The sequence below is a fragment of the Calliopsis andreniformis genome, chromosome 1, assembly GCF_051401765.1.
Source record: "Calliopsis andreniformis isolate RMS-2024a chromosome 1, iyCalAndr_principal, whole genome shotgun sequence".
Lineage (NCBI taxonomy): Eukaryota > Metazoa > Arthropoda > Insecta > Hymenoptera > Andrenidae > Calliopsis > Calliopsis andreniformis.
The window spans coordinates 13785344-13804910 of record NC_135062.1 but is presented as its reverse complement, the minus strand read 5'-3'; the positions used below and the strand labels follow the sequence as shown (position 1 = coordinate 13804910).

The 19567-nt window shown below is 38.3% G+C and overlaps 1 protein-coding gene across 2 annotated transcripts in view; it reads left to right on the top strand.

Annotated features, from left to right (window-relative positions):
• The window catches only part of LOC143178913 (uncharacterized), a 133107-nt gene that overhangs the window by 55109 nt on the left and 58431 nt on the right, over positions 1-19567 (top strand). For both annotated transcript variants that reach the window (XM_076377851.1, XM_076377856.1), the window contains exon 7: positions 10824-11078. In XM_076377851.1, coding sequence (XP_076233966.1) covers positions 10824-11078 — 255 coding nt within the window. The remainder of the gene's footprint in view (positions 1-10823; positions 11079-19567) is intronic.

The following is a 19567-nucleotide window of genomic DNA, read 5'->3' as shown; positions in this document are numbered from 1 at the left end:
GCCTTCAGCTTTGCACGACCTATTTCACCGTGTGTCGTTTTATCATTAGATATTCCTCTCTTGTCAATCCTCCCTTCTTTTCCTCCCTGATCGCGTGCACGCGACCACGTAAACCTCTGATCCGAGTATCACACGCGACGATATCAGTTTTTATCGCTTGATTTGATGAAAAATTGCAGCCAGTAGCGTTTAGGATCTCGCAAGTGGGTGGTAGTCGAGTGCCACGACAGTCGACAATCCTGAATCGACACGAGAGCGTTCTTTACGATTCCATTTACCTTCTGCAGATTACGTAATTGCGCTACCTGGACTTATCGTTCGCGTGGAAAGTTTCGTTACTCGCTGGTTATATGTTCAGAGATCGTAAAACCAACGACAACGAGCGGAAGCGCATTGTTCGATATTATTGCGCAGTTCCATTAAATTCCCACTTGGAGGCACGAAAGTCGTACGCTTCTGATTTTCCTGAAAGTGTTTCGAATTAGTGAGAAGTTCAGAGTAAAAAATAGAAAAAAAACATACAGAGAATGTTCCAGCAAAGGGACTTTTACATCCACAAAGAAGTGAACATGACTATATTATAACTCTTTTAATATCACACAATTTTTCACAGTTTAAAAGTTTACAATTTTTACTCTTTACAGTGTTTACATTTTAAAAGATTATCAAGGTGGTAATTTTTACTGGGACACTCTGTATAACAGTAGTTCATTACCTACTGGTCTGAATACGTATGAACGAATTCGTGAGTCACTCTGAATGAAGTAGTGCGAATCAGTGTTATCGGATCAGTCACAGTCACTTCGATTTACTTTTCGCTCCATATGCATACTGTCGAACGATAATCGATGGTGCAAGCATTACACTCTCGTCGACAGTGCGATATCCCGAAGTCTGAGGGCCGAACAAGCAGCAACGAGAGAAAGAGCCATTCAGGTTTCTCCCAGATAGGAGGTGACGCTAAATAGCATGCTTTGCATAACGCGACACACGATACACTGTCGCAGATCATAAGCCGAGACCCGTGAAATGTCATGTAAATCGAATGGGGCTCCAAACCGCGGATGCAGTCAGCAGTCAGGTGTATCAATCACTTTTACTCGAATCATACGACTTAAACGATCGCGACGATCGATAATGCGACGCAAGTTTTATGGTCATCGCGACCTACTTCGGAGCTGTCGAACCCAAGGACAGGATTAAACTGATTAAAGATCCATTGTGTGCTTAAACGTGGTACACGAATCTCACTGCGATCTAATGTAAATGTTCCTGTGCCTTGGCTCCTTGAATTTCATTTTCTTTTGAGGTTTCTGTGGACTTGTGAAATTTGTGTTAATACTGAACACTTGCGTTTTTATCTCTTTTTTGGGCTGTATAAATCAGAGTTAATTTATAGGTAATTAATATATTTTCTCATCACACACAAATGAATTAAGCGTCAGCTTCTGTAAGGTGCAAAGGTTCCTTTTCCTTTTATACAAATTTAGAATAGTGTATTGTTACTGAGAGGGTATAGACTAGATTTAAATACGGCGCGTGGCAGGGTGCGTGCACAGTAGGGTGCGCGCGCAGTAGAGTGCGCGCGCAGCTAGTATCGATGCGCCACGATCAAAAATTTCGATAATCGAAACCTTTCGACGCTCCGCGAGGCGCGTGACGGATACAGACGTATTTCGAACAAAAGAACGCTATAAATCATTGTGTTTTGACTTCGAGTAACCCGTATCTTATAAATAAGACGCGTCGAGGTTAGGACACTTAGTTTTCCTTCGTCTATCGGGTCGGTAACATGTTTGTAACTTTTTTTTTATGTCGTCGGTTCCGATATCGTACTTGTGTCAATTCATTTTCTCTTTCGCGAATGTGCTTTCGTTTTTTGCGCGAATGTTCGGTTGCATGAGTGAACCTTTTCGATTATCGCGATAGTGGAATGATAAGTGATCTTTTTACCGCTGTGGATTACTTGGATACGTATTTCTCTCTGGTGTCTGGGTTATCTCCTCGATTACCACTTTTGGAGAGGTTGGAGAGTCATGGCGTGGATTATCTTATGTTGCTGCAGTGTCTGCAATTAAAGGTTGGAATTTCAATTTATATTTTTATCCATATCAATATGTGGCTTATATAAATTGTGTATTGCTATCTGTAACACTGTAAAACCTAATAATATGTTACTATATTTTCGCTGTGTTCACAGATAAATTTAAAAAATTCTTTTTTTTTTTCTTAAGTGCCTATATAAATAGAATATTGTTATAAAACTTCTATTAATAATTGCCTCAAGATCAGTAAGTACTAATTATTCTCTACAGGCATAATTTCTATTCATTTCTACTCAACCGAATTTCAAATTAATTCAACATGCAAAGAAGGGTAGAATTAGAAAATTCTTAATATATTATATTCGAAAGTGGTCTCAGGCGATTTCTCTAATCAATTATGTTATACAATAAAGCCAGACAATATTCGTGGTCACATCATCAGATGCACATCATTACGAAACGTGTTTGCTGCGCGCAATTTGTTTCCCACTTCGCGATGCTTGTCTCCCTTTCGTCGATTCTCAGTACTCATAGAGATTCATTTACGCGAATGAGCTTAGCGCAATATGGATTCCTCGAAAACTATTACTCCAACCTCTAGGCTTTGGTTATTCTAGTCTCAGGTCTAAGCTCACTTTTGCATTTACTGTGCAGTTATAGATGCTTATCTCTCGCCACATGGCTGATCGTTACGCGTTATCAAATTCAACGATGATTGCAGTGACTCTTAAGAGGACCTGGATATCTATAAAATTTAACGAAGTTAACAGTTGCCTCTGTTTTTGCCAGATTTTCTAGTAGAGAATGTCTGCTAAAAAATTTCAGGGATTTGAAAAAGTCTTTGCACATACCTGTTCGTGCATTTTTGCGAATTCTGTACATGTATAGATTATAGTGCCTGGATGACTTAAATTCCTTCAGCCTCCTTTCTGTGTACCCCTTTATAAGTAAGTTTCTTTGAGCGAATCAACGCTGTGGAATTTATTCGAATTTATTTTTAAGAGCTAGGTGTACAAACAAGTCACATACTCTAAGCAAAGTAGCTTCCCCTCAGACGCCATTGAAATCTCGATCTCAATTAAAAATACCCTAGAATCGTGTTCCTCTATACTCTCAATAATCAAACACTGTAGAAACTACCATACTTTCTAAGCAGTCGCAATTTGCCAAGCTTGCGTATAAATTTTTCCACGGAACGCTGCATTCAATAAATCCTCCAGAGACTTCCACAGCAGTGAGATACGATCTGAAAGAAAGAGACACTCTGAAAGTAGAAACCTCAACATTAGGTATATTTCTCCTGTCATAATCGTAAATTCCACGACGTTCCTCGAACAAGCGACTGGACTCTCGAGTCATTTGCAGTCCCGCGCGAGACAGGAATCTGATCCAGGAATCGGACTCGAAAAAGTGGCCCGACGCAGTCGAATCGCGATAGCGTCGGGAAATGTGCGCTGTTTGATGTAAACCAGGAACAACACGGCGCATTGTTCTATGATGTATCGAGCACGCGGGTCTCTTGGAACTTTCTACTATAAAAGCATCGTAACGCGAGATGGAGCGATCGGGTCTCGTCTCGAAAACTTTTTCGATTCGTTGTCCCGATAATTTACTAGATTGGAAACCCAGCATACACAGAGTGTTTCGAAGCATGTGGTGTTGGATTCCCAGGGATAATTAACTTACGTGATAATTAGAAAATGCTTTGTTACTGCAACAGTGTATCCAGTTCGACAATCAACCAAAATCTGCTGTTCTCGTCGAAAACAGATTGCAGAATATGTTGTGTATAATTTTTGTAGACACAGGTAGAGGAGTGGAACCTTAATAGAAATTTATTTCGATCTTTGAACTACACTTTTCCACACATTTGAATTTTTAGCGGTTTTATAAACATTCATAGCTTAGAGATATACTTTCAAGTAATCTCTCTGTTTATGTTCGACTTCCTTGTGTCATTCTAGTGATATCGTTTCCATGTGCGTTCGTGAAGTATGATTTACCTACGCAAATTACGGGGGATTGATCGTGAAAGTCTAATTTAAGAAGACTTGGGGGGGTAATTTTGTCAAATATTTCGCTTATATTGATAGCAGTTAGATACCAAAGGTTTCATTAAATAGCAATTACACTTTGATGTTTAGTAGCCGAATGCATGGCTCGTTGGATTAGTGAACATAGTAGTGGACAAGTCTTGCATGCGGAAGAAAGTAAATTCGACTGGAATGCAACTGTTATTCGTGAAGTGTAAATGAATGGTACGTAATCTAATGCTTCGCGAGATAGTCTGCGAGATGAAAGTTTAATATTTGTTCGTTGAAAATTACCAATTCGATTCAAACAGAGAGTTTATGGATGATGAGAAATAAAATCAATTTGTGCATAGCTTCGTTGTGAAGTTTCAATATTTGAGAATTTAAGGATCTGAAAATTTGAATTCACTTAAATACTTGAAATATACATGGAATAAGAAAATAAGGGAAATATATAATAGAATAGAAATTTTAGATAGAAAATTTAATCGAGTGTTCAGGTCCCCCAGGTCACAGATAAGAATTTTCTCGACTTGTTGCCATAATTGAAGTCCTTAAGGGGCTTGAGAAAAACGCAGCTCTCGCAAAACAGAGAACTTGTAGTTTGCATAGAAACGCGGATGTAAATTCCCAAGATAGTGGTCCACAGTTAGAAACATCTTTCTGTACTTACAGATCTCGAAATATCTCCAATTAGAATTCAGCATTTCCATATTTTTCCAAGTACCATTTTCAGAGAATTTAGCGCTTGTCGAGGTGTTCACTTTTTAATATCATAAAAAACTCAAAGTGTCTACTCTTTATATAGCTATCAGCAGTAATCAGCTACTCTAGTCTTCCTTTTTATAATCCTCAAAAAAGGTCGATTAAATACACGAAAGCAGCAGCTCCTGTTATCAGACCCAGCTATTCTATCTCAGCAAACCCTAAACGTCATTAACCTCAGCCAGAGTTCAGACGAAAATTGAATTCAGCTATTAACCAAGCCCAGCGATCTAAGTCAATTAATAAGAGTACAAACTTTTTTCTCGACCTACCTCAAAGTGGTCCTATTTAATCAATAGTGGGCCCACCTTCAGCTATCTAATATAACATCAGAATTTTTTCAATAAACAACCTTCTTAGTGCTCCAGCCTCAATACCTCGGAACACCAATTACGTTTATCTCGATACTGATCTTCAGTATCAGATAAACTTGGCTTCCTTTTTTCAGCGTGCTCCTAAAGCCATTGTCTTAGGAACGAGATATTTGTCGGGGGAAACGGAGTGATCGAAAGTAACGCGTCGGTACAAACCACGGGTAGCAATTGCTCCTCACTACTAAGGGATAAGTAGAACAATCGCGCGTAATCGTACGCAATCTATTGGAGAAAGTGGGCTAATGCGAGCTGCAGAGCTAACGCATTGCAGCTTTGTTCTTGTCAGATTTCAGTTACTTGCTTCCGTGGCGCTGAGATATAGAGATCATTGCTAGAATTATTTATAGAAACGAGTATTAATTGCAGGGACTGTCACTCACGTTTATAATAAGAGCACAGTGAGCTATCATTAACACTGGTTGATTTTAGGGGTGCATACTGTTCGTGTCCCATCAGAAGTCCCTCTAAAGGCATTAGGAACAATGCTTTCGAAGGGACTTCTCATCTCAGAAGTCCCTCTAAAGGCATTAGGAACAATGCTTTCGAAGGGACTTCTCATGGGACACGTATAGTACGTCCATCTGTGTGGAGCACAATTGTTATTTGATAAATAACGAATTTTTGAAAAATGGATTTATATTAATCTGACACGTATAGTACTTCCTTCTGTGTGGAGCACAATTGTTATTTGATAAATAACGAATTTTTAAAAAATGGATTTGTATTAGTCTGGCTCTGACGTTCAAATTTCAGGGAACTAATACTTGCTGAAGTAAAATAACAGACAAGGTGTCACAGTATCTGATAGAAAAGACATCAGCTAGTGGCTCTGCCTCCTGCCAATCATTCGACACAAGCTTATACTTTTTCCCCAGCGTCTTTCATGACCTCCCTAGCTAGACCCAACAATTTCCTCACGCTTCGCACAGCGGATAAAGATTTTTCTAGACAAGAGGTACGATGTTCCCTGGCCACGTCGAAGCGTAATGAGCACGGTGTCGAAATGCTTGACTTGCCTCGCGGAAGCAATAAAGCCTTTTAACGTTTCTTTTGTACGTGTGCTTAACCTTTGCACCCGAGCGTAGAGCACGACGACCGTGTTCGCCGATCGCCTGAACCGCCGTGATTTATTTCCAATCGAAGAAGAAATCGCGGGTGATCGGGCGATCAGACGCGGGGACGAGCGGAAAAACGTCAGATCTCGGCTTGTAAATCATCGAGGACGGGAGTGGAGCGAGTGATTGCAAGCCAACAGGGAATTTCGTGTTTTCCACGCGAGCTATCGACCGGATCGATCGAAATTACACGTTTTTAGTGGCGGCTGTCGAGCTCTCTTCGCGCGTTCAAAATGAATTTCTAATCGATCCTCGACCCGCGAGCGTGATCACGCCTTAGATCTTCGCGTTTCGATAGCGGGAATTATGTTCTGCGTGATGTACGATTAGCCAAAAGGTATCTTGCGGTTTAATAGAAGTGAAGACCACAGGGGTTGAATTCTTAAGTCTTAATTCTTAATTCTAGCCTTTTCTATTTTCTGTTTTTGGTAGCTTCTGGTAGGTAAAAGAGCGTGGTTCTTTCGTACGTCAGAGTTGAGGAAGTAAGGAATAGTCGATAAATTATAAAATACAAGTATTTTCATAACCGATATACGAGGAAGTAGTTTAGTGGATTTAAATGAGGCAGGTCAATAATTTGACGAGTCCACAAGAAACTAATTATTATTACGTAATACATAATAATTCTACTGAATAATACTCTTATGTACAGATCTATATAAAAAGGGGAAAGTTTCGAAGGTAAACTAAAAAATAATAAAGGGAAGTCGATAAAAAATGATGGCAGTAACAAGTGGAATGGAAATCTGCAAATAAAAATACAATTTCATTGTGCAGTAAAATGTAGAAAATATGACCTATTAAATTTCATCCACTAAAATACAATTCTTTCAGAATCCACTTTGCCCCATAACTATAAATCATCTGAAAATTCTTAAAGTTTTATTCTCATGCAGGTGTGCCTTCTTTATCATTTACAGTATCTACTATCGTATCTAACATACAATCTAGCATTGTGGCTTAAGTATGCCTCGAAGGTACACAGTTAATTAAACTGGCGCGTTATTGCGCCCAAATAAGTCGAAAGGTTAAAACATTACATACTAGGTCGTGAAAGTAATGGAAAATGCAAATGATAGCTCTATAATATGTGTTATAGATTAAGAGAGACTTAGTAATCTAGAGGCGAAGATATTTAGTTAGTCTTAGGCTAGACTACTAAACTACTAACGCTACAGCCATTCAGGATTGGATTAAAGATACCTAGACTCAAGAGAGCATAAATAACGAAAAGTGAATGGATTTCACTCGACGAAGTTCTGCGTAGAGTGATAAAAGCTATATTTCACGATTTAACTCTTTTCTCCGATCTTCTTGCGCTATTTTCAAAGTCTTCGCCTGAAAATCGCGAAGACGCAGAAGAACACGAACACGCGTAGATCCTTGAAATATAGATACGCGTATAAACAGTCTAATTTAACGGCACTAAATTTGTATATCTAATACATAAAGATAACATCTCAATTAACGCGTTGAGCGAGCCATAAAACGAAGCGTCTCAAAAAGTGGAGGAAAACAAGATGTCCATGTTTCTTAATTATCCACGTACGTCCATGCATGTATACTAGAATATTATTTAAGCAGCTACACCTGTTCTTACCCCATCGTTCATATTTCAAGTCGCTAATTCGAACCCAGCTAAAAACATTGACTAATTCGAGCAGGTCCCGCAACGCTTGGCAATCTTTCCGCAAGAGCGAGACGCTTAATAAATTCAACGAATCCTTTTTAACGACGGCTCCCATCAGATGATCGCGCACAAAATCCAGAAAAATGACTCGCGCAAGACCGAGCAGCGTATCGCTCGTATGAAACACGCGACGTTAATTTGTACAAAACCGTCGGCTGATTATGTGCAAATGGTGATCATGCATAGAAATAGGAAAGTAGAATAAAGGCAAAAAGTAATCGTAGGTGCGCAACGCTCGTTTCTTATCGCTCGTTTCAATCCCGCCGTGGGCAGGAAAATCATAATCCTACTTTATACTTCCTTCTTACTGGGAATCGTGCCTATTCCACGCGAGCTTGCTTTCCTACCCGTTCCTCGTCGGCTCGTTCTTATTTCCTCGCTTATTACCCGCGCTGGATTGATGAATTTTACCCCGTGGAGATCGTCGGAAGAAGGAAGACTGGTTTGAAGAATGAGTAAAAGTGTGCTGGTTGGTTCTTCGGTAACAAATTAACGTCGTACCTCGCAGCTTCTCGATGACTATATTTGGTAGTTGCTAAAGGTCCTCGAGATAAAAAGCTACGCCGATCTCTCCAGGTCGCTTCTTTTGCATTTAAGGGGCTATTCTTGTCGGTCAGCGGAAAGAAAGAAACGCTCTTTCGGGCAGGATCTTTTAGGAGGGGTGAGGGTCAATTATCTCAGATTTTAATAAGTGATAGAGAAGCTGAAACGTGGAAAGATATTGAAAAGCTGGAAATAACAATATTTGAAAATTTGAATATCTGAATATCTGAATATTTGAATTTTTGAATTTTTGAATTTTTGAATATTTGAATATTTGAATTTTTGAATATTTGAATATTTGAATTTTTGAATATTTGAATTTTTGAATATTTGAATATTTGAATTTTTGAATTTTTGAATATTTGAATATTTGAATTTTTGAATATTTGAATTTTTGAATATTTGAATTTTCGAATATTTGAATTTTCGAATATTTGAATTTTCGAATATTTGAATTTTCGAATATTTGAATTTTCGAATATTTGAATTTTCGAATATTTGAATTTTCGAATATTTGAATTTTCGAATATTTGAATTTTCGAATATTTGAATTTTCGAATATTTGAATATTTGAATTTTCGAATATTTGAATATTTCAATTTTCGAATATTTAAATTCAAAAAATTTCAAACCTCACAAGACACTTTATATATTTTACATCAAAATATCTTTTCGTTACTCTAGTTTCACAGAAGCCTAAAAAAGAAAGACTCAACTTTCTGGCCTCAGTAAATAAAAATGTCCTCTGAATCCTGGCAGCACATCGATTATAAAAACCATTTTCATTACCTGGTCAATTTATGTCACTGCGCAATGCTTGCCACTCCCCTGATGAATTGTTTTGCTGGGGTGTGGTCAACAAAGTTTGTTACCTTTTTTCCTCGCCCTGATATTACTCGGGGTCCATCAATTTCTCAGGCGCCGTTTATGTTCAGGTTTTTAACGTACCCCTTTAATCGAGCTTCCCTGCGCCTGCTGCTCCTCGAGGCATAATTTAATCCCCCGCTGATCGGCGTGGAAGAAGACGCACAGAGATCACCCGCGATAACGGTACTTAGTCGAAAAGTAATTTAAAGGCCATAAATCGAATTTCATTTGGGCTTCCGGGTACTTTCGAATATTCGTGCGTGCTCAATAATTGCCAACGCGGTTATACATTTTACACGCTTTCCAATTGATAAAGAGACACTAATTTGGTAGGCAATGGTACTCTGATCTGTACACGGATGTCGCAAGAGGCGCTTATCGAAGGGGAAACCGTATTCTTGTACACGTGCATTGAATCTTATCAAGTTTGTGATCAAAGTTGACGCTGTTGATGTCGATTTAATTTAATTTTGATGCAGGTATACGATATCTTCAGTCGTTATTATCTTGTGACTTTTTCTGTTGAGCTTAAAGAGGAATATTCAGGTTTTAGAAATTAATTATTGTATTTGGGGTGAGATGGAGACAGTGGTGAGCTTATAACAATAGTATCTAATTATACTTGTAATAATTATTGTAGATTCCCTTTAATTTTGTAGATTAAGATGAGCTTATCTGTGAGATAATCTCTAGATATTGGTATATATTAAAGAATAATAAATTGTGTGTCAGTGTTAATTAGCTTCATGCGATAATTGGAACAGATACATTTTTATTTTGAAACCACTTTATCGATCAATATAGAGTCTCTGCTTCTTATAGGCTCCTGATTTATAATCAACGATATAAAACACATATTTTCGAGATTAATAACTGAAATACCGACTACTGTTTATCTTGTCACAAGTGAAATTTCTTCAAGACCTCTCTGCGTCATTCCTCTCCAGAAAGTTGAGTCGTAATTTCAAGAAATAGAGAAGACAACTGCTCATCGCGTGTAAATATCACATGGATCCTGATATTCAATCATAACAATTTATTTCGATTTCAAGTACCTCAATATTTTCTCATTAAAAACAGTGGGCAATCTCTTAGACTATAATTAACTTCGAATTACTTACTAGAAGAATTTATTGCTGTACCAGAGACACTTATCTCTTTTAATCTAGGTATCTAAGCAAGACTAAATAATATTTCTGAAATATTTGACATCTGAAGAGCAACGTGTTTCACAGAATTGCTTGACGATAGTAAATTCAATTAATTTTCTCTTTTAACCTTCTGGGCTTAATAAGAGTAACATATCGAACCAATTTTTTGCAAATTTTATTCTGTCGAACTTCAAAGGAATAAAAAGTAAAATATAATAACCATATTTTCTCTGATTTCAGGTACTCCAACGAGACATAGAGGCGCACGGTCGCATTGTTAGCTCAGTAGTCAAGCTGGGCGATAAAGTTTACTTACAACAACAAGAGAAGCAACAGCAAGAAGAACAGGGTCAGCAAGAGCAACAAGAGCAACGAGAACCACCTCAGGCTTTACGAATCTCAAGATCTTTGGAACGTCGGTGGCATCTGTTATTCCTACGTGCCTTGGAGTGGCAGTGTCACATCGAGACGCTTGTATCTCGCATAAGTAACAAGGTGAGTCTCGATATCTTTCTTTGTTTGCAATTTGTGTTTTATATCTGCCCTCCTCTGTAATCTTGACACTCGAGTGACGGTTGCGAGATAAATCTCATTCATCTCTGTATTGGAAATTTTTCGAGTAGACAGGAGAAATCGATGAGTATTGCGAACGATGATAGACGAAACGAGAGTACGAGAGATTTTTATTTGTTGTTTGATCTGGCGAGATTGAAAGAAAGAGAGAGTTCAGATATTCCGTATGCCCTATAATTGTTGCTGTATAATTGCTGTAAATATTGTTGTTTAATCTCTTCAGATTGAAAGAAAGAGAGAGTTGAAATATTACTTAAAGAATGTTTGTGGAGGTTGAGGCTTTTTATTTACTGTTACATTGCAATCAATTCTTTTTATTAGGTAATTTTTACCAGTTCTTTTCAGAGATTTTATTCAAGTGATGCGATTCAATTTATAAATTCAAAATTTAAATGTTACTAAAATATAAATTTTGAATTTTCAAGCAAGTAGGTATTCAAATTTTCAAATCTTTAAATATTTTAAATTTTGCACAGAGTAACTACCATTAGTAATTTTTCGTAAATTAGAAACCACATGTTTTTTGCTTCCAAAATTAGATATTCGTAGTAAAACCAAACTTTATGATACTTGGACAAATTTGGAATATGTAGGTCACATATATCCATAAATTTTTCGTGAAAAAAAATTGCAAAACTTCAACAAAAAAAATACTGGTCCTCGAAAGGTCGAAAAAGCTTGAACTCTTTTCATTCAATCCTAAAAGTAGCACAGAAAAGAACTTTATTCAAATGCCTTATTCGTTCATAACGAAAGCCCCGCCCAACAAGACCATCAAAATCCTCTACAAGAGATCTCAATCTACAACACGATACGATTAAGCAAACTGTATGAATCAACATCGGACGTCTAGAAGCGCATGTATCTCGCAGACAACAAGCACCGTTGCCCCTCGTTTTTCTCCTCTCGTTCGTTCTACATCGTTCCAGCGAGATGTACTAAATTTATAATCGAGGAAAAAGTGTCAGCGCTACGAGGGAAATCGTTAATTATCCAGGCGGTTTGCATCCGGCAATGTACACACGATATCGCCGAGAAAACGGTCTCCACGTCCCGAGGACTCTTTTTCCTCTTTTTCTCAGGCGGTTCTGGGCCAAACGAGTAGGGATGGGAGTTCCAATACCAACTTCGAAGCGACTCGAAGCTGTGCAAGACTGTGAGGATTCAAATCACTTCGGGCATGATTTGAAGCCTAACTCTTCGAAGTTTTGGAAGACGACTCAAACTCTTTTTATACTTTGTTAATAATACTGCTTCGACGAAGCTACGTATTGAATATGCTTCTAAGATATTTAATTATTATCCATTTCTTAAGACCTGTTGAATCTCCCGAAGCTTCCAATATTATCGAGACTTTCGAGAGATTCTAAGAGTCGATACATGGTCGAAGTGATTCTAGTTTTTTGTTGAGAAGCCCCACACGTGCCCATTTGCAATTCTGTATTCCTGATTTTTCGCTAGTATGTATAATATTCGCTCAGCTCGTGCTCGGTTGCATAAAGGTCCATTTATGCAAGCGAAAAATCCCAAATACGCAATCGCGAATGATAAAACACTATCGCTACGTGTTTCGTCGGCACAATCGTTCGGCTCGGTTCATTCTGGGTTCAACAGCAGTATAAATTAGCTTTAGATCCATTTATGCAACCAACGAGCCAAGCACGAGCCAAGTACAGCCGAGGAAATATTAAAGCTGCTAACAAAACACCACAAATGCGCAATTACAAATGATAAAACACTATCACTGCGTGTTTCGCCAGCGCAATCAGCTCGCGCTCGGCTCGTCGGTTGCATAAATGGACCTCGACGCGCGCAGTAATCGCAGTCCGCGTATGGAGAGCCGCGTTTTCACTCAGCCAGAGCGCTAGATGCGCCCGTAGCCGCCTAAAACTTTCACGGGGCGTAGCGCGAACCGTGTGCCCTGAATTTGGACTTTTCACAGCTTCCTCGGCGGGTCGGCCACTTGATCACGTCTGCCGACACGGGCAGACAGTAAAACTTTCAAAAAGAGACCGCGACTTTCTTCGTACGGAAATGGCCAACGAGCTTTCGCCTCGTATTTCGTTCCATGGGAAGAGAACTCGCGATCGCATCGGGGATACTGGAACGCAATGTTTTGGATGGGAAAGGAAACGGAGTGTCGAAGGATTAGGCGATGGGGGAATGTTTGTGAGGCAATGAGGCAAGGAGTGTAAAGTACTGATAAATGGTAGAAGTTATGTATCTGTGATTTGGAGGAAAAGTCGGAAGCTGTTTCTTGTGGTTGAGAGGCAAAATGGCCTGTGTTATGTTTTCACGAAGTTTTGGGTGAAAATTGGTCAACTTTGGCTGACGATAACTTCGCGAACAATGATCGTAGGAACATGAGCTTTTTTTTAAACGAGAGCCTGAAAATTCTATTTTAAGATACTCTGTCCTGATTTTGAGTTTATTGTACCCTTACCATTCTTACTCCATAAATCTGAGGGTATGTTTGTGGTATTAAGAATGGCAAAGTTTGATGAAATGCACAGACGCGGCAAAATTTTTTCAGAGAATTTCGTTCACGGAGACATAAAGTCCGATTCTTCCCCTTTAATTTAAAAAAAAGATGAAGTCGATACGATTTTTTTTCGCAAAATTACAGCACTTCAAAGTAACTCTTGTATTTTTACAGTAGAACGAATAGTGCCGATATATGGCAAAAATGCAAGGGTTACTTTGAAGTTCTGTAACTTCGCGAAGAAAAATCGCAGCGACTTGAACTTTTTTTTAAATTAAAGGGGATGAATCAAGCTTCATGATCCTGCAAACGGCATCTTCGGAAAAAATTTTTCCAAGGCTCTGTACCCTGTCAAAGTTGGCAATTTTCAATCCGGCAAATTGTAAAGTTTGATCAAATGCAGTGACTCGCTAGATTTTTTTTCAGGGATACCGTTTACAGGAGCATAAAGTTGGAACCTTCCCCTTCAATTTAAAAAAAAGATCAAGTCGCAGCGATTTTTTTTCGCGAAGTTACAGGACTTCAAAAAAACCCTTGCATTTTTCCCATATATCAGCAGTATTCGTTGTACTGTAAAAATGGTTTGCTTTAAAGTGCTGTAACTTTGCGAAAAAAAATGATAGCGACTTGATCTTTTTTTTAAATTGAAGGCAAAGGTTCTAGCTTTATGCCACTGCAAACTGCATCCCCGAAAAAAATTTTTGCAAGCCTGTACATGGTGTTAAACTTTGCAATATTCAAGACGATAATCATGCCCTCAGATTTAAAAGGTTACAGTAGCACGAGTCCATTCAACTTAGAATCAAGCTGAAGTATCTCAAAGTGAAGATTTCAAGCTTCAATTTAAAAAAAGATCATGATCTTCCAATCATTTTTCGCAGAGTTATCGTCAGTCAAATTTCGCCAATTTTTGCTAAAAATTCTTCTATGCCATAATGTGTTAGGCACTAGAGGAAGTAATCAATTTGGCAAATAAGAGGCTCAATTATATGTATGATTGCGTTAGTTTACACATACTCGATAGCAATCACGTAACTATTGAAGTCTCATTTGATCGTTAAGTAACCTCACGCAAAGGGTATTAACATGGTACAGCATTGAAAAAACTAATGAAGTTATCAACTAATCGATTAATTAGTTTGCAATCGTACGACTTGGTTAGACCTCGGTTTGGGCGTGAGTTTGTTTCTGTTTCACGGGGTCATCGTCTGTTTCGCCGCTGGCAACGATCGCGTGGAAAATTACCTCATTTCGAACCATGCTTAGCAGCTCGTGTAGTTTATAGGATACATGAAAGTGGAATATTTAGCGTGAGTTTCACTGCAGAAAACGAGACGGTTCGAAGATACATCGCTGCGTGAACGAATAGACTGCGGCATGTACAATGTTCGACGCGTAAATCCTCTGTACGAAAGTGTACGAGACATGTTGAACATGGCAAAAGTAAATTGACTGCTCAGTATGGTGTCTGGAGAGCTGCTATGCCAGACAAGTTATTTAGAGGTGGAAAGTTTAGATTTTTATTGCGAAATTTTTATTCAAAAAATCGCCTCTAAACAGATAGAGGGCTAGAAAAGAAAGATAATAAAATTGAACATCTGTATTGAAAATCACTAAAGCGACACTCTTTATGAATCTCGTTGAGCTAAATCTGGGTCGATGAAAAGCACGAAACCTAACTCCACTGCAAATAGCAATTTTTATCTTCGCTTTAAATATCCTCGCATTACCCAGTCTTGATTAAAGTGAAGAGCTCGACGCAGAAAAATTCCAAACAAGAAATTCTAATTACCTCTGCAGCTCTAGTATTAAACGCAAATTACTTCTCTGGTTACCTTTCTATAAAACTACACTACCTTCTCCGCCCGTGGAAACATTAAATTTTCACCGTGATTAGCATAAATAAAATCGCAGAAGTGTTCCAAGCATCGAAAACTGTCTCCGCACTTTCAGTATCACATTACCCTTAAAAGGAGCAACATCAGGCTGTCCCCGTTTCTCCAGGCTCTTCTCAAAACGTCCATAAAGGAAACGAAACGTCGACGAGAGCGGGCGCGAAACGATCGAGGCACTTTTGTCAATTTCGTTTCGCGATCGTAACTCATCATTTTCACCGCGGGAGATAAGCTCCCTGGGGACAGGTGGATGGGGCCTCGCGTCGACAGCCACGAGACGGTGATCGTCGACGCCTATCGAGGAACTAAGCCTCCATCGATGCAACACCTCCGCCTCGTCGCTCGTCTCGCTTTAATAATTCGCGAAAGTGTAACTTTGTGCGCCCGCGTGAAAGTTTCGCCACGTGTTTACGACAAACAGACCATATCTCGTAATACCTCCGCTCGATTTCGTTTTCGCCCGTTTCTCGCTTTATGCACGCGCTCGGTTCGACTAGCTGTCGCGTGACCAGTTCTGATATTCCCAGGGTACGAGACTGGTAGCGGCATAACTTAAGCTTCCAGCGGCTCGAGCGCGGCTTCGTGTTCGCGAATGATTTGCGACCCTGCTGACCGAGTAACTCACTTGCTATCGCGAATATTTATTTTGGCTTGTATCGCTGTTACGATTTGCTCGATAACGAGGAAAGCCATCGTGCACGGCTTTCAAGAGCTGTTGAAAGCGATAATTTTTTCTTTGTAGTTTCATTGGAGATAACTTCTGTAGAAAGTGCGTGGTTGATCTAACACAATGTTTCTGGAGGATCTTTAACGAGAGATGGACTAATTAATCGTGAATTTGTGAATGGAATATTAATTGTTGGTCGAGGGTTCGTGATGCATTGTTCTTGAATTTTTGCGAGCGTTAATGTTGAGTGCTGTCTCGGTTTTATGACGGGGAAGAATAATTAATTAATTATAATGTATGGTAGAGGATAACTATAGCGTTACTGTAATTTTCAAGAGTGTAATTTGTGATTATTGGGAAATGAAAGGGAGCAAGTATTTTTGGAGAATTGCAGCTTTGGTTCCATGCAATATCTTTCTAATTAAGTGTCTGATTTTATTAGTATCCATAAGAGAGTTCATAAAACGTGTGAGATTTACTTTCAACATCGCTTACAGTTTCTCAGACGAAAAAGAAAATTATTCTTGTGTACTGAGTCAGTTTCAGTCTTTAATGTCTTTCAGGTAAAAATTCAGTTTACGTAAAACTTTCTGGCTTTCAGTAATAGTAGGTACTTAAACTATCTCTATAACTACACATAAATATGTAGCTATAAATATTATGTTGCAATAGGAATGATTAGGATTGTATCTATTTATACGTGGTAATTAAGCGTTTGATAAGTGCACGAAAGTTAGAGGATTAAAATGGTCAAAAATTACAGCGCTGCCATAACTATTCTAAATGGTACAGGTACTCAACCGAATGCATTGTATTGCATTGGTACATTGTAATCCATTTTGTTGTAGCTATTATTGGTGCGTTATAATGCATTTTGTTGTAGTTTTTATTGGTGCATTATAATGCATTACGATTATATTGTATTATTGGTGCATTCTAATGCATTGCATTGTACTAGTGCATTATAATCCAGGTAGTTGAAAGGAACAAGACCATTCTGTGTAGTATAATAAAGTTCAATGTACCTCGCGCTCTTGTGCTAGGATTTCGCATTTTTACGAAAATTTTTCGCGAATTAAATGAAAGCTCCACGCGTGGGGTCTCGTAATTGCACGTATCTGGTGGTACAAGTCCACATAGTTAACTTCCCTGTCCAAGGGGAACACGGAGATATTAAATTGCAGCGCTTAACTCGCACGATTACTTATTCGCAAACTTAACGATCTCTGCCACTGTGGTTTCTGCACTTCAACGTCTACACTGCAATCCTCAGTAGATCGTTCGTTTATCTCAATATTTGCTTATGTAAAACCGCGGATCTTCAACCAGCGAGAATATTTTATTGCAAGAGAATATATCCTGTTTCCACGTGATTGTCGAGACTATGTAAAGAAAAGTAGTTCTAGAGATTTTTAGATTTCATAGGTATTTTTTATGCGTTGAATATGTTTTATCCTTCCATGATTCTTGCTGCAAAATTTGCAGTCCTGTTTTTCTTTTACTTTATCAAACATGGCAGCAAAAACAGGGAAAGTTCCCATTCTTGTAAATCCCCTGACGACTCCTCCCTTAAAACAAAAGCATTCTACAAGCATTAGGATCCACCTACTCATGTTCCTCTTAAAAAAAGATACTGTAGCCATAAAAAGGATCGTCCAAAAGGACTCTGAAAGCATGCTTATTTCTTCAATCGAAAACATCTGGCTTCCAGAACTTTCCTGCTGATGTCACTGTTTTCACATGTGCAAAGTGTCTACCAGGAACTGTAATTATCTCCCTGGCCAGAAAAAGACAATCTGCGTCCCCTGTTCGTCAAAAGGGTCGCGTTTACAACCTGTGCCTATCGATTGTCCTCGTACTCGATAGCCCAAAGAAACTGAAAGCACTTTGAATAGAGCGTTTCACTGTGCTCGAAGCACACCCATTTCGATTTAGCCATTCATTGGGAAAGACTGAAAGTCGTTGGTTTATTACAATGGATTACCCTGCCGCAAACCAGGGCGAATCTTTCGGCCCTCACAGGTATAAGACGGTTCGAGCGTTATTACTCCTCGCAGTGGCGATAATACGAATCCCCTCAATGCTAAGGTATTTTTAACATTACATTTCGCTCTGTTAAATGCCACGAGAAACGTTTATCTTAATTAAAATTAAAGAATAAAAGTTTGATTATAAGTTTAGGGGTATAGTTTCGTGTGATGTGATTTCTTACTTCAGGTTGAGTCATTTTTCACTTTTAGATATTACATTTTATAATACACCACTGTTTGAATATTATAATATTCAAAGTTTCAAGTATTATAATTTAGAAAGTGCCAAATATTGCAAATTTTCATATATAGATTCATTTCTGAAATGAAATATTAAATACTAGTTATATTTATAGATTGAAATTTATATTTCAGGAATATCTTGAAGACACAATTCTAACACAATTTCATGATCGACTCAAATAGGGTTTTACAGTTAAGAAATTTGTTAAAAAATTCCCCAGGAAAATGGAGTACAGATTTACTGTTCACCGAACATACTGCAATGAATGCAAGAAGAATGTAAAACATAGATAATTGGAAATTCCAGATGGGACGTCATCTGTCTGTTCGATGACTAATTTTATTTGATTTTACTAGCTCGCGATGGCATTGCCTTGCGTGTCTCTTCTGCTCGACTCTCGTACATTTACGACTGTCGTAAACGACTCAGAGCGAATCGCGATACAAGAGAAATAATCGCAGCATGGTAAAAACTCACATATTTCCAGGGTTATCGACATTTAATCCGTAGCGAATCGACTAAAAGTTGAAACATGATCGAACTTCCGTTTTTCGACCGTGTAACTCGTCTAGCCGTAAATACCTGTGATTTGGGACCAACTGATTTATGTAGGTATTACCAGGCGAATTTATATTGAGGAAATTCGTAATTCTATTGTTCAAGTTTCCCTGCGATCCTGAACATGTAACGCTGTAATATTCAATATTACCCAATCATTATTTAATAAATTAGAAGAGAAATTGTCACTTGCAGATATTCATGTTTACAGAGATTCACAGTTTAAAAAAGCTAACAACATTTTTTTCTTCTCGATATACTATAACATGTGCATATTTTTCTGTATGGTTCGACAAATTTTGTTCAATTCTGAACACTATCTATAGCGACAATAAAAGAATTATTGTCACTTTTCAGGAAAAAAGACGCTTTTTTAAAGATACGAATACAATTTTTTAGTCACTTTGATACATTCTTTTGGACCTAAGAAAACAAATTTGCTGAAATCGAAATATTCCCAAAACCAAGCCACTGCTGAAAGATACCTTGCAAAAGAAGTATATATAATTTCGTGAAATTTAAAAAAACTGAGCCA